Raw genomic sequence first — 15,152 nt, 5'->3', positions numbered from 1 at the left:
AAGATCTGTGTGAGGAACAATGACACACTGAAGATCTTTGTGAGGAATAATGACACTCTGAAGATCTGTGTGAGGAACAATGACACACTGAAGATCTGTGTGAGGAACAATGACACTCTGAAGATCTGTGTGGAACAATGACCCACTGAAGATCTGTGTGAGGAACAATGACACACTGAAGATCTGTGTGAGGAACAATGACACACTGAAGATCTGTGTGAGGAACAATGACACACTGAAGATCTGTGTGATGAACAATGACACACCGAAGATCTGTGTGAGGAACAATGACACTCTGAAGATCTGTGTGGAACAATGACCCACTGAAGATCTGTGTGAGGAACAATGACACACTGAAGATCTGTGTGAGGAACAATGACACTCTGAAGATCTGTGTGAGGAACAACGACACGCTGAAAATCTGTGTGAGGAACAATGACACGCTGAAGATCTGTGTGAGGAACAATGACACACTGAAGATCTGTGTGAGGAACAATGACACGCTGAAGATCTGTGTGAGGAACAATGACACACTGAAGATCTGTGTGAGGAAAAATGACACACTGAAGATCTGTGTGAGGAACAATGACACTCTGAAGGTCTGTGTGAGGAACAATGACACACTGAAGATCTATGGGAGGAACAATGACACTCTGAAGATCTGTGTGGAACAATGACACACTGAAGATCTGTGTGTGTGGAACAATGACACTCTGAAGATCTGTGTGAGGAACAATGACAAACTGAAGATCTGTGTGAGGAACAATGACACTCTGAAGGTCTGTGTGAGGAACAATGACACACTGAAGATCTATGTGAGGAACAATGACACTCTGAAGATCTGTGTGGAACAATGACCCACTGAAGATCTGTGTGAGGAACAATGACACACTGAAGATCTGTGTGAGGAACAATGACACTCTGAAGATCTGTGTGAGGAACAATGACACACTGAAGATCTGTGTGAGGAACAACTACACTCTGAAGATCTGTGTGAGGAACAATGACACACTGAAGATCTGTGTGATGAACAATGACCCACTGAAGATCTGTGTGAGGAACAATGACACATTGAAGATCTGTGTGAGGAACAATGACACACTGAAGATCTGTGTGAGGAACAATGACACTCTGAAGATCTGTGTGAGGAACAATGACACACTGAAGATCTGTGTGATGAACAATGACACGCTGAAGATCTGTGTGAGGAACAATGACACTCTGAAGATCTGTGTGGAACAATGACCCACTGAAGATCTGTGTGAGGAACAATGACACACTGAAGATCTGTGTGAGGAACAATGACACTCTGAAGATCTGTGTGAGGAACAATGACACGCTGAAGATCTGTGTGAGGAACAATGACACGCTGAAGATCTGTGTGAGGAACAATGACACTCTGAAGATCTGTGTGGAACAATGACCCACTGAAGATATGTGTGAGGAACAATGACCCACTGAAGATCTGTGTGAGGAACAATGACACACTGAAGATCTGTGTGAGGAACAATGACACTCTGAAGATCTGTGTGAGGAACAATGACACACTGAAGATCTGTGTAATGAACAATGACACACTGAAGATCTGTGTGAGGAACAATGACACTCTGAAGATCTGTGTGGAACAATGACCCACTGAAGATCTGTGTGAGGAACAATGACACACTGAAGATCTGTGTGAGGAACAATGACACTCTGAAGATCTGTGTGAGGAACAACGACACGCTGAAGATCTGTGTGAGGAACAATGACACGCTGAAGATCTGTGTCAGGAACAATGACACTCTGAAGATCTGTGTGAGGAATAATGACACACTGAAGATCTGTGTGATGAACAATGACACGCTGAAGATCTGTGTGAGGAACAATGACACTCTGAAGATCTGTGTGGAACAATGACCCACTGAAGATCTGTGTGAGGAACAATGACACACTGAAGATCTGTTTGAGGAACAATGACACTCTGAAGATCTGTGTGAGGAACAACGACACGCTGAAGATCTGTGTGAGGAACAATGACACACTGAAGATCTGTGTGAGGAACAATGACACACTGAAGATCTGTATGAGGAACAATGACACTCTGAAGATCTGTGTGAGGAACAATGACACTCTGAAGATCTGTGTGAGGAACAATGACACACTGAAGATCTATGTGAGGAACAATGACACGCTGAAGATCTGTGTGAGGAACAATGACACACTGAAGATCTGTGTGAGGAACAATGACACTCTGAAGATCTGTGTGAGGAACAATGACACACTGAAGGTCTGTGTGAGGAACAATGACACTGAAGATCTGTGTGAGGAACAATGACACTCTGAAGATCTGTGTGAGAAATAATGACACACTGAAGATCTTTGTGAGGAACAATGACACACTGAAGATCTATGTGAGGAACAATGACACACTGAAGATCTATGTGAGGAACAATGACACACTGAAGATCTATGTGAGGAACAATGACACACTGAAGATATGTGTGAGGAATAATGACACCCTAAAGATCTGTGTGAGGAACAATGACACACTGAAGATCTTTGTGAGGAATAATGACACTCTGAAGATCTGTTTGAGGAACAATGACACACTGAAGATCTGTGTGAGGAACAATGACACTCTGAAGATCTGTGTGGAACAATGACCCACTGAAGATCTGTGTGAGGAACAATGACACACTGAAGATCTGTGTGAGGAACAATGACACACTGAAGATCTGTGTGATGAACAATGACACACTGAAGATCTGTGTGAGGAACAATGACACTCTGAAGATCTGTGTGGAACAATGACCCACTGAAGATCTGTGTGAGGAACAATGACACACTGAAGATCTGTGTGAGGAACAATGACACTCTGAAGATCTGTGTGAGGAACAACGACACGCTGAAAATCTGTGTGAGGAACAATGACACGCTGAAGATCTGTGTGAGGAACAATGACACGCTGAAGATCTGTGTGAGGAACAATGACACGCTGAAGATCTGTGTGAGGAACAATGACACACTGAAGATCTGTGTGAGGAAAAATGACACACTGAAGATCTGTGTGAGGAACAATGACACTCTGAAGGTCTGTGTGAGGAACAATGACACACTGAAGATCTATGTGAGGAACAATGACACTCTGAAGATCTGTGTGGAAAAATGACCCACTGAAGATCTGTGTGAGGAACAATGAAACACTGAAGATCTGTGTGAGGAACAATGACACACTGAAGATCTGTGTGAGGAACAATGACACTCTGAAGATCTGTGTGAGGAACAATGACACACTGAAGATCTGTGTGAGGAACAATGACACTCTGAAGATCTGTGTGAGGAACAATGACACACTGAAGATCTGTGTGATGAACAATGACACGCTGAAGATCTGTGTGAGGAACAATGACACTCTGAAGATCTGTGTGAGGAACAATGACACACTGAAGATCTGTGTGAGGAACAATGACACTCTGAAGATCTGTGTGAGGAACAATGACACTCTGAAGATCTGTGTGAGGAACAATGACACACTGAAGGTCTGTGTGAGGAACAATGACACTCTGAAGATCTGTGTGAGGAACAATGACACACTGAAGATCTTTGTGAGGAACAATGACACACTGAAGATCTATGTGAGGAACAATGACACACTGAAGATCTATGTGAGGAACAATGACACACTGAAGATCTATGTGAGGAACAATGACACACTGAAGATCTATGTGAGGAACAATGACACACTGAAGATCTATGTGAGGAACAATGACACACTGAAGATCTGTGTGAGGAACAATGACACACTGAAGATCTTTGTGAGGAATAATGACACTCTGAAGATCTGTGTGAGGAACAATGACACACTGAAGATATGTGTGGAACAATGACCCACTGAAGATCTGTGTGAGGAACAATGACACACTGAAGATCTGTGTGAGGAACAATGACACGCTGAAGATCTGTGTGAGGAACAATGACAAACTCAAGATCTGTGTGAGGAACAATGACACTCTGAAGATCTGTGTGAGGAACAATGACACGCTGAAGATCTGTGTAATGAACAATGACACGCTGAAGATCTGTGTGAGGAACAATGACACGCTGAAGATCTGTGTGAGGAACAATGACACACTGAAGATCTGTGTGAGGAACAATGACACACTGAAGATCTGTGTGAGGAACAATGACACACTGAAGATCTGTGTGAGGAACAATGACACACTGAAGATCTGTGTGAGGAACAATGACACACTGAAGATCTGTGTGAGGAACAATGACACTCTGAAGATCTGTGTGAGGAACAATGACACGCTGAAGATCTGTGTGAGGAACAATGACACACTGAAGATCTGTGTGAGGAACAATGACACACTGTCTGAAGATCTGTGTGAGGAACAATGACACTCTGAAGATCTGTGTGAGGAACAACGACACGCTGACAATCTGTGTGAGGAACAATGACACGCTGAAGATCTGTGTGAGGAACAATGACACACTGAAGATCTGTGTGAGGAACAATGACACGCTGAAGATCTGTGTGAGGAACAATGACACTCTGAAGATCTGTGTGAGGAACAATGACACACTGAAGATCTGTGTTAGGAACAATGACACTCTGAAGATCTGTGTGAGGAACAATGACACTCTGAAGATCTGTGTGAGGAACAATGACACGCTGAAGATCTGTGTGAGGAACAATGACACTCTGACCTTTGATGAGGTGTTAGCGTGTAACATGGGAACGTGGGAAAAAATAATGCAAGTATGGAGTGTGTACTGTACTGTATACTTGTGTACTTGTGTACTTCATGTATTTTCTGCCTGCTCGTCTCTTCCAGACCTTCGTGGACATGGAGGACGGATCTGGATTTCCTGATCTTGAGACGTTCAGAGTAAATCACTTAAATCATAACATGAATCTAACTTATATCTCTGTCACTCTGAGTTATTTGACATCTGCATCATGTCTTTAGGGGCCCCCCGGAGTGCCGGGCCTCCCTGGACCCCCTGGGCCCCCCGGCCCCCTCTCCTCCGGCACGGCTCTGAGCTCCGGCGCGTTTGGACCCCCGGGGAAAGACGGAGCCCCCGGTCAGCCAGTGAGTACTGACCGTTACACCCGAGACTTTCAGATCAGAGTAAATGAGGTCAAACTGTCCTCAAACTGAACTGGGCCTCAGCTTTCCCAGCGGCCCAGGCGGCCCGCAGCCCGGCGGCTCGAGGCCCGGTGGCTCGAGGCCCGGCGGCTCGCAGCCCGGCGGCTCGCAGCCCGGCGGCTCGAGGCCCGGCGGCTCGCGGCCCGGCGGCTCGCGACACTGGGTTCTGTGAAGGTAGAGTGCTGATCCTGGGTCGTAGGTCGGGAAAATGGATTACCATATTTTCTGGACTATAAGTCAAACCTTTTTTCACAGTTTTGGCCGAGGTGCGACTTATACTTATACTTATACTTATATACTTATACTCCGGAGCGACTTATATATGATATTATTTATTATTTTCACACTTGCAGCCGCATTTCATCCTCCAGTGCGACTTATATATGTTTTTATCTTCTCTATTATGCATTCTTTGGCTGAAATACGCTACATTTAGAACTGTGGTACAATGTTTGAATGTTCACTTCAGATGATTTGAACGTTGACCTGTGTCCAGGGTCGGCCCGGTCTGCCTGGGACAGAAGGGCTCGTGGGACGCCCAGGACCTAAAGGAGAACGGGTAACAAGCACTGATTATTTCAACAAACCAGTCCGATCCTGAGCAAAGAAATATGTGTCTTAGTTTGAAGCACAAACTTCTGCTGTTTCAGGGAGACTCTGGAGACTCGGGACGTCCTGGAGCCGGAGGAGCAAAGGTGAGTTCATCCCGATTTGTCCCGTAGTTTTCTCCTCTAGAGTTTGTCCCGTAGAGTTTTGTCCATTACAAAATAACTTTATTTATGTTTGAACTTTATGTAGTCAGGTAATAAACCCATAGCGACGTGACGTCCTGCACATGTCCCGGGCGAAGGAAAGACCCGACAGACGCATGTCGTCAAAACAATTACACAATTAAGAGATATTTCAGAACAAATGTGACTTTTAAAAGCACGGATAGTTTTTAAAGTTTTCCTTTTCTTTGTTTTTTTAAATCGCTCGGCCAGTTCTCCCAAACTCCAGTCTGGCGTTCCAAACTGCAGGAGCAGCTTAACACAGTCAGTCCTCACAGGATGTGCACATGACATGGGCGGGGCATAATGACCCTCCCCTCCGCACCAAGGCACACAAGTAGGAGGGGCACAATGACGTCATACTTTACACACTTAAGAACATCCAACGTGTGAACCTCCTGCACCAAAGAAGAACACCCTGCCCGGCCACACCCCGCTTGACCACAGCCAGCCCGGCCACAGCCCGCCTGGCCACACCCTGCCCGGCCACACCCCGCTTGACCACAGCCAGCCCGGCCACAGCCCGCCTGGCCACACCCTGCCCGGCCACACCCCGCTTGACCACAGCCAGCCCAGCCACACCCGGCCCGGCCACACCCAGCCCGCCCACACCCTGCCCGGCCACACCCAGCCCGCCCACACCCCGCCACACCCCGCCCGGACACACCCCGCTTGACCACTGCCAGCCCAGCCACACCCGGCCCGGCCACAACCCGCCCGGCCACAACCGGCCCGGACACACCCCGCCCGGCCACACCCCTCCCGGCCACACCCCGCCCGGCCACACTCCGCCCGGCCACACCCTCTCCCGGCCACACCCCGTCCGGCCACACCCCGCCAGGCCACACCCCGCCCAACCACAGCCCGCCTGGCCACACCCCACCCGGCCACACTCCGCCCGGCCACACCCTCTCCCCGCCACACCCCGCCCAGCCACACCCAGTCCGGCCACACCCCGCCAGGCCACACCCCGCCAGGCCACACCCTGCCCGACCACACCCCGCCCGGCCACAACCCTCAGCGCAGTGATATAAAGACATTTATGCATCACCATAAAGAGGCTTTTTTGAGTCTCCATGTTAAAAGAGGTTTTATTATGATAAAACAGTTCAAGCTTTACATTTCTGTAGATGATCTTTAATAAACAGCTCTTGGTCTCAAATGAAACCAAGGTATTTATATAATTAGAGCAACATTAAAGTTCCATCTGCATGAAAATTATCACTGAACCTGAGGGATCAAAACAAAGACTGTTCATAGAGAATAACATGGGGCCTAAGACGGAGCCCTGAGGTCCTCCTTTGGACACATTCAAGAAGAAGAAGAAGCCATTTTGACACGTTGATTGATGTGACTGAGATTTGGCAAAGCAGTTTAAGACCTGGTCAGAGTTGTCATGGTGATTTTAATCTAACTCTGAGTTAGTTAAAGTGCAGGTGATGATTCAGATCCAGAGCTTTTGACTGAACCATAAAATATCATTAGTGTCTAAAAAGTCTTTCAACTGACCAGTTTTTCAAGAGTTTTAGCTGTGACACAAAGTTTAATCGTGTCTTTGATGAATTCACGTGGATCGCTGCAGCACAAACGCAGCTTCATCGATGTAGGAATAATATCACTTTTAAAAGTATTGAGCTTCATCTCTGCTGCTTCTTCTTTCAGACGTTTGGTTTGTTGATGGTTGAGATGAAACTACTTTCCAGAACTTCTTCGGATATGAGTCTATTCAAATCTGGAAGTCAAATGTGTCGAGACATTTTGAATCTGTGCGAGCTTCAGAGCCACAGACATTTCCACATTTCCACAGACCTTTCCACAGACCTGGACGATTCGGACTCTAGAAAATGAATAAAAGTGAATGAAGTATTTCCTTGTTGTTCTTGGGTTTATAATTGTAACACGTTTGATCTTGTAAAGCTTCTGAATGGAACGAGCTTCATTCATGAAATGGAAACTCTGCTTGACTCTTCTTCTTCTTCTTCTTCTTCTTCTTCTTCTTCTTCTTCTTCTTCTTCTTCTTCTTCTTCTTCTTCTTCTTCTTCTTCTTCTTCTTCTTCTTCTTCTTCTTCTTCTTCTTCTTCTTCTTCTTCTTCTTCTTCTTCTTCTTCTTCTTCTTCTTCTTCTTCTTCTTCTTCTTCTTCTTCTTCTTCTTCTTCTTCTTCTTCTTCTTCTTCTTCTTCTTCTTCTTCTTCTTCTTCTTCTTCTTCTTCTTCTTCTTCTTCTTCTTCTTCTTCTTCTTCTTCAGGGAGACCAAGGAGAGCCAGGTGTGCCTGGGACTCCTGGAGAGACGGGTCTGGCTGGACTCCCAGGACCCATGGGCCCAGTGGGACCCGCCGGGCCCCCCGGACCCCCAGGGCCAGGCAGGTCCAGGACCGGATTTGTAAGTCTTCAGCCTGAAAGAAACAATCTGAGAAAACCAGTTCTAAACCAGATTTAAACCAGGTCTAAACCAGGACTAAACCAGGTCTAAACCAGGACTAAACCAGGACTTTGACCCTGACCTTTGCTCTTGTATTAGGATGATATGGAAGGCTCTGGAGGATTTGGACTTCCTGGACTCAGAGGACCAGAGGGACCACAGGGACCACAGGTCAGTATCAGCTTTAAACAGTTTGTCTGACGTTGTATTCACTTTTATCCTCTTGTGTTCATGTGTGCTTTAGGGGCCTCCTGGATTCCCTGGACTTCCTGTGAGTCACTGTTTACATTTGAACTATTAATGGAGCAGATGAAGGAGAGATGTTTGATTGTGCTGTTCTCTGATGGTTCAGGGTAAACCAGGGCTGCCCGGCTTCCCTGGACAGAAGGGGTCAGAGGGCACTCAGGGCAGAGATGGACAGCCCGGTCTTGATGGATTCCGTGGACCTCAGGTGAGCTGTGGAGGACCAACAGGATCACGGCAGAGAGAGTAGCAAATAGAAGTAGGAACGTAGGAGGGAACTCACCCCGCTTGTATCCTCGATCCTTTGGGTCATTAAAGCTCATGACCAAAAGTCCCCGGGAGTGGGAAAAGAAATTAAAGTGAAATTAAATATGAAATATAGTTTGATAGAATAAGTGTTTATCAGAGGATAGAGCTCATACTTAGTTCAAACTGTAGCTTTATATTTCTGTTCCTCACTGGCCTGAACATAAGTCATTTCAAAGAGGAACGTTTTAATCCTGGACTTAAATGAAGAGACTCTGTCGCCTCTTTAACACGGACAGGAGCTCTACCTCCTACTGTGCTTTTAGAGACTCTCGGGACCACCAGAAGGCTCTACCTCCTACTGTGCTTTTAGAGACTCTCGAGACCACTAGAAGGCGCCACATCCTACTGTGCTTTTAGAGACTCTTGGGACCACTAGAAGGCGCCACATCCTACTGTGCTTTTAGAGACTCTTGGGACCACCAGAAGGCTCTACCTCCTACTGTGCTTTTAGAGACTCTTGGGACCACCAGAAAGCTCTACCTCCTACTGTGCTTTTAGAGACTCTTGGGACCACCAGAAGGCTCTACCTCCTACTATGCTTTTAGAGACTCTTGGCACCACCAGAAGACTCTACCTCCTACTGTGCTTTTAGAGACTCTTGGGACCACCAGACGGCTCTACCTCCTACTATGCTTTTAGAGACTCTTGGGACCACCAGAAGGCTCTGCCTCCTACTGTGCTTTTAGAGACTCTTGGGACCACCAGAAGGCTCTACCTCCTACAGTGCTTTTAGAGACTCTTGGGACCACCAGAAAGCTCTACCTCCTACTGTGCTTTTAGAGACTCTTGGGACCACCAGAAGGCTCTACCTCCTACTATGCTTTTAGAGACTCTTGGCACCACCAGATGGCTCTGCCTCCTACTGTGCTTTTAGAGACTCTTGGGACCACCAGAAGGCTCTGCCTCCTACTGTGCTTTTAGAGACTCTTGGGACCACCAGAAGGCTCTACCTCCTACTGTGCTTTTAGAGACTCTTGGGACCACCAGAAGGCTCTACCTCCTACTGTGCTTTTAGAGACTCTCGAGACCACTAGAAGGCGCCACATCCTACTGTGCTTTTAGAGACTCTTGGGACCAACAGAAGGCTCTACCTCCTACTGTGCTTTTAGAGACTCTTGGGACCACCAGAAGGCTCTACCTCCTACTATGCTTTTAGAGACTCTTGGCACCACCAGAAGACTCTACCTCCTACTGTGCTTTTAGAGACTCTTGGGACCACCAGACGGCTCTACCTCCTACTATGCTTTTAGAGACTCTTGGGACCACCAGAAGGCTCTGCCTCCTACTGTGCTTTTAGAGACTCTTGGGACCACCAGAAGGCTCTACCTCCTACAGTGCTTTTAGAGACTCTTGGGACCACCAGAAAGCTCTACCTCCTACTGTGCTTTTAGAGACTCTTGGGACCACCAGAAGGCTCTACCTCCTTCTGTGCTTTTAGAGACTCTTGGGACCACCAGACGGCTCTACCTCCTACTGTGCTTTTAGAGACTCTTGGGAACACCACAAGGCTCTACCTCCTACTGTGCTTTTAGAGACTCTTGGGACCACCAGAAGGCCATCATTTTGAGAGTGAAGAGCTCTGTTTGGATGAGATGGTTCTAGAGCATCTTTGAAGTGGGAGGGGCCATGACATTTATGGCTTTGTAAGTCAGGAGGAGGAGTTTAAATGTGATTCTAAACTGGACAGGAGCCAGTGAAGAGACTCCAACACCGGCTTAATGTGCTCTCTTCTTTTAGTTCCTGTTAGTAATCTTGCTGCTGCATTTTGAACCAGTTAAAGCTTTTTATGGAGCTTTTAGGACCTGCTGCGAGCAGGAGTTACAGGAGAATCTAGACGTTACAAATGCAGGAGACGTTTCAGCTTCACTTTTAGGCCGGATTCTTCAGATTTGATCTTTATTACACAGATGAAAGAGTCTGTTTTACAGACTTGATTTATCTGAGCTTTAAATGAGAGCTCCTGGTCCAATCAGACTCTGAGGTTTCTTACAGTAGAACTTCAGTGAGACTCTACTCAGACAGAGCGTCTCGTACATGTTTAGGACCAGCACAATGACCTTGGTTTGGACCTTGGAGTAGAGCGTAGACCAGGGGTGGACAATTATTTTCCTCCGAGGGCCATGTTCAAATCCAGGCCTGTAGGGGAGGGTCAGCCTGCGATTATTGGTGTGGGAAAAAAAATCCCAAAAGTGAAATTTCAAATAAAATATCACTTTTCTGTCAAATATAGGCTATTGAATATATTATTTAATTCATTTCACGTCATATTTATTAAGGATACAAGTGCAGACAGAACTGTCTGCACTTCCAACTGTCCATCTGAACTCCCTGAAATATAATGACATTTGTGTTCTTACTTTAGGGTCCTAAAGGCGACAGAGGAGACCGAGGAGACAGAGTAAGTCCTGCTTCTGGAGTATAATCCGTCCTTCCTCACCAAGACTAACTCAGTGTTGTGTCTCAGGGTGAAGCAGGTCGAGATGGAACTGGACAACCAGGACCTCCAGGAGCTCCTGGACCTCCAGGCCAGATCATCTACAGGAGCCCAGGCAGCGTGAGTGCAGAGCAGGCCGGTCCGTCACGCCAGAGACGACCATTCAGTGAATCCATAACTCTGATTAATCTGCTCACAATAAATCCACTCGGACATATTATTTAGACCTTTCTACTAAATTCAGAATCAGTCGTAGTGAATAAAACGGCACGTCTCTGTTCGTTGACTCTGATGGTCGTTCTGTCCTCCACAGTTTGATTCAGACCCGAGCAGCGTTGGACCTCAGGTGAGTCCGACCTTTTCAAACAAATGAAATAAAAAGGTCCAGAGTTTCACACACGAAAGTCTCAACAAACTCTTTTTAGCTTCAGTGGGACTTTCCTGCTGAAATAAAGAATAAGTATGTGTCTCTTTGACAGGGAGGACCAGGTTTGCCCGGTCAGGCTGGATTCCCCGTGAGTGTTTCCACTGACCGTCCCTCACACTGACGTCCTCACAATCCTCCAGGACGTTCTAGAACCACGACACGATATCACACTCTTTTGGTCATCGTTACATCTTCAGTACAAATGTGTTTCTTCTGTGTGTAGGGCCCAACTGGACCTAAAGGAGAGCATGGAGAGCCTGGTATTCCTGGCTACGGTCTGAAGGTAACGTCTGGTCTGGGGTGTTTTCTCGCTGGGTTGGCGTTGGTGTGAATGTTCTCACGTTTGTGTCGCGGTTCAGGGGGAGAAGGGCGAGCCCGGGCTGGTGGTCGGTCCGGACGGAAGTCTGCTCCGACTGGACGGACTCAGCGGTCAGAAGGTCAGTCAGAGGAGAGCGCCAAGAACCCAGCACAAAAAACAAACGTTGAACTATTGCGCGTTCATACTTTCCTTCTTTGTGGGTTCCAGGGCAACAGAGGAGCCGTGGGCCCCATTGGACCTGCCGTGAGTGAACCTGCTTGACTCTTGTCTTCTTCTCCGTGGACAGATCTGTCACTTACACTTTGTGATGGTTTCAGGGTCCACAGGGTCCTCACGGGATGAAGGGCGAGATCGGGATGCCTGGGCGACCCGTGAGTCTTTGAACGTAGCTCATAATAGTAATAATTATATAGTAATAGTAGTAATAATAGTAGTAATGATGTTATTGTGAGTTGTTTTCAAGTGAAAGCGACAGGTTTTCATGATTTTTCCGAGTGTGACTAAAATTTCAAACCATAATAATGGAAGTCACACGTGTTCTTCTGCTGCAGATGTCAGATTTCTACTGTTTTACGTTACGGTTTTAAGAGGAGATGAGACTTGTAGGTGACAATTGAGACGTCTAAAGTCTCCTAAACCTTAACCTTTACCAAAAGTCCGACCATAACCTCGATCATTTACTGACTTCAAATATAACCCTGTTTCTACGTTTTGACTGACCAATCACAGCCGCCCGTCCCTCTGGACTCAACACTCTTGCATTGACCCTAAAAACACTTCAAAACGTATAAACATATAATTACATTAAAAGAACATAATTATCTTAAGTGTGTTTTAGTAAAAGTCCAGCGTTAACTGTTGTTTTGTGTCTTTTGCGGTGCAGGGTCGTCCCGGTGTGAACGGGTACAAAGGAGAGAAGGGAGATCCGGCTTCAGGGCCCGGCTTTGGAAACGCTGTAAGAACGGCTGCAGTGACTAACGCACGCTTAAATATACATGTTTTCTAATGAGTATGTTTTACCAGGGCCCCCCAGGCCCCCCCGGGCCCCCCGGACCACCTGGACCCTACGACCGCTTCAATGTGAGTTCAGCCCCTGCAACAAGGATCAGTGCAGTTGAGACTGTATCTCGTGCTAAAGCGCCGTGTTTCCACTGATGCTAACGACTATGTGGAGCCTTAGCAACACAAAGCTAGCGTAGCACGTTAGCAACAGCTTTTTCCTGTTTATGGCCGCAAGGCACTCGCTTTGTCGAGAGCCACAATCTGATGTTTCCAGATCATAATTTGTCTGACATTAGCATTAGCATTAGCATTATATAAAGAGAGGTTCAAACGCCACGCCCCTCACACACACTAGCTTTAGCCACGCCCCTCACACACTCTAGCTTTAGCCACGCCCCTCACACAAACTAGCTTTAGCCACGCCGCTCACACACACTAGCTTTAGCCACGCCGCTCACACACACTAGCTTTAGCCACGCCCCTCACACACACTAGCTTTAGCCACGCCGCACACACACACTAGCTTTAGCCACACCCCTCACACACACTAGCTTTACCCACGCCCCTCACACACACTAGCTTTAGCCACGCCCCTCACACACACTAGCTTTACCCACGCCCCTCACACACACTAGCTTTAGCCACACCCCTCACACACACTAGCTTTAGCCACGCCCCTCACACACACTAGCTTTAGCCACGCCCCTCACATGCAGAGAAGTCAAAGAAATGAGGCAAAACTGTTCCTGTGCACGCTAGCTTTAGCCACGCCCCTTTTGTGAATCACTCAGATCGAACTCAGGATTAAAACATATAATTCAGGTACAATTTAGATTTGATTTATTAAGAAGAGTTCAGACTTCGGAGCAAGACATTTAATTGTTTATGTTCATTAAATTCATTTTTAAATGTGTTTTTATTAATTTTGGAAAATGAAAAGTACAATTGTATCAACATTTGTGATTATATATTATATTATATGTTTAATCATGTCTTGAATAGTATAATTTTGAACAGTGTAAAGTTGTTGTTGTTTACTGTCGTGTTTGTCTCCACAGCGTTTTGAAGACAACGCCAGGAGTTCTGGAGGTACGTCTCTGCACAATAATCACATTTCATTATGGATTTATGTAGAAAACATCTCTTATACATTTAAAATCTACATTTTGAAACGTTCAGGTCAGAAAGGAGAGAAAGGAGACCAAGGAGAGCGAGGAGTGCCAGGAGTGCCAGGTTTGACTCTCTCACCTCCACATGTCAATAATCTGTAATACACATGACAGGCCCAACGCATAACGCCCAACGCATAACGCCCAACGCATAACGCCCAACGCATAACGCCCAACGCATAACGCCCAACGCAGAACGCCCAACGCATAACGCCCAACGCATAACGCCCAACGCAGAACGCCCAACGCAGAACGCCCAACGCATAACGCCCAACGCATAACGTCCAACGCATAACGCCCAACGCATAACGCCCAACGCATAACGCCCAACGCATAACGCCCAACGCATAACGTCCAACGCAGAACGCCCAACGCATAACGCCCAACGCATAACGCCCAACGCAGAACGCCCAACGCATAACGCCCAACGCATAACGTCCAACGCAGAACGCCCAACGCAGAACGCCCAACGCATAACGCCCAACGCATAACGTCCAACGCAGAACGCCCAACGCAGAACGCCCAACGCAGAACGCCCAACGCATAACGTCCAACGCATAACGCCCAACGCATAACGCCCAACGCATAACGCCCAACAAGGATAAACTCTGTACTTTTATTTCCACTTGGACACATTAACTTTCACCTGAACACATTAACTTTCACATGGACACATTAACTTTCACATGGACACATTAACTTTCATCTGAACACATTAACTTTCACCTGAACACATTAACTTTCACCTGAACACATTAACTTTCACATGGACACATTAACTTTCACCTGAACACATTAACTTTCACCTGAACACATTAACTTTCACCTGAACACATTAACTTTCACCTGAACACTTTAACTTTTACCTGGACACATCAACTTCAACCTGAACACATTAACTTTCACCTGAACACATTTACTTTCA

At 46.6% G+C, this 15,152-nt stretch overlaps 1 protein-coding gene across 1 annotated transcript in view; it reads left to right on the top strand.

The window, feature by feature from the left end:
- Positions 1 to 15,152, top strand: part of col18a1a (collagen type XVIII alpha 1 chain a) — a 165,262-nt gene that overhangs the window by 131,837 nt on the left and 18,273 nt on the right. The window contains exons 15-34 of the mRNA XM_072445332.1: positions 4,821 to 4,874; positions 4,956 to 5,078; positions 5,632 to 5,694; positions 5,786 to 5,830; positions 8,151 to 8,285; positions 8,424 to 8,488; positions 8,571 to 8,595; positions 8,677 to 8,775; positions 11,239 to 11,274; positions 11,341 to 11,430; positions 11,624 to 11,656; positions 11,790 to 11,825; positions 11,961 to 12,020; positions 12,097 to 12,174; positions 12,264 to 12,299; positions 12,374 to 12,427; positions 12,940 to 13,011; positions 13,080 to 13,136; positions 14,117 to 14,147; positions 14,238 to 14,291. Coding sequence (XP_072301433.1) covers positions 4,821 to 4,874; positions 4,956 to 5,078; positions 5,632 to 5,694; positions 5,786 to 5,830; positions 8,151 to 8,285; positions 8,424 to 8,488; positions 8,571 to 8,595; positions 8,677 to 8,775; positions 11,239 to 11,274; positions 11,341 to 11,430; positions 11,624 to 11,656; positions 11,790 to 11,825; positions 11,961 to 12,020; positions 12,097 to 12,174; positions 12,264 to 12,299; positions 12,374 to 12,427; positions 12,940 to 13,011; positions 13,080 to 13,136; positions 14,117 to 14,147; positions 14,238 to 14,291 — 1,246 coding nt within the window. The remainder of the gene's footprint in view (positions 1 to 4,820; positions 4,875 to 4,955; positions 5,079 to 5,631; positions 5,695 to 5,785; positions 5,831 to 8,150; positions 8,286 to 8,423; positions 8,489 to 8,570; positions 8,596 to 8,676; positions 8,776 to 11,238; positions 11,275 to 11,340; positions 11,431 to 11,623; positions 11,657 to 11,789; positions 11,826 to 11,960; positions 12,021 to 12,096; positions 12,175 to 12,263; positions 12,300 to 12,373; positions 12,428 to 12,939; positions 13,012 to 13,079; positions 13,137 to 14,116; positions 14,148 to 14,237; positions 14,292 to 15,152) is intronic.

This window comes from Eucyclogobius newberryi, unplaced genomic scaffold (genome assembly GCF_026437365.1).
Source record: "Eucyclogobius newberryi isolate DKJ021-1_F unplaced genomic scaffold, fEucNew1.0.hap1 SCAF_14, whole genome shotgun sequence".
NCBI classification, from domain to species: Eukaryota; Metazoa; Chordata; class Actinopteri; order Gobiiformes; family Gobiidae; genus Eucyclogobius; species Eucyclogobius newberryi.
The sequence above is the reverse complement of the archived record's forward strand: the minus strand, read 5'-3'. Positions and strand labels throughout refer to the sequence as shown.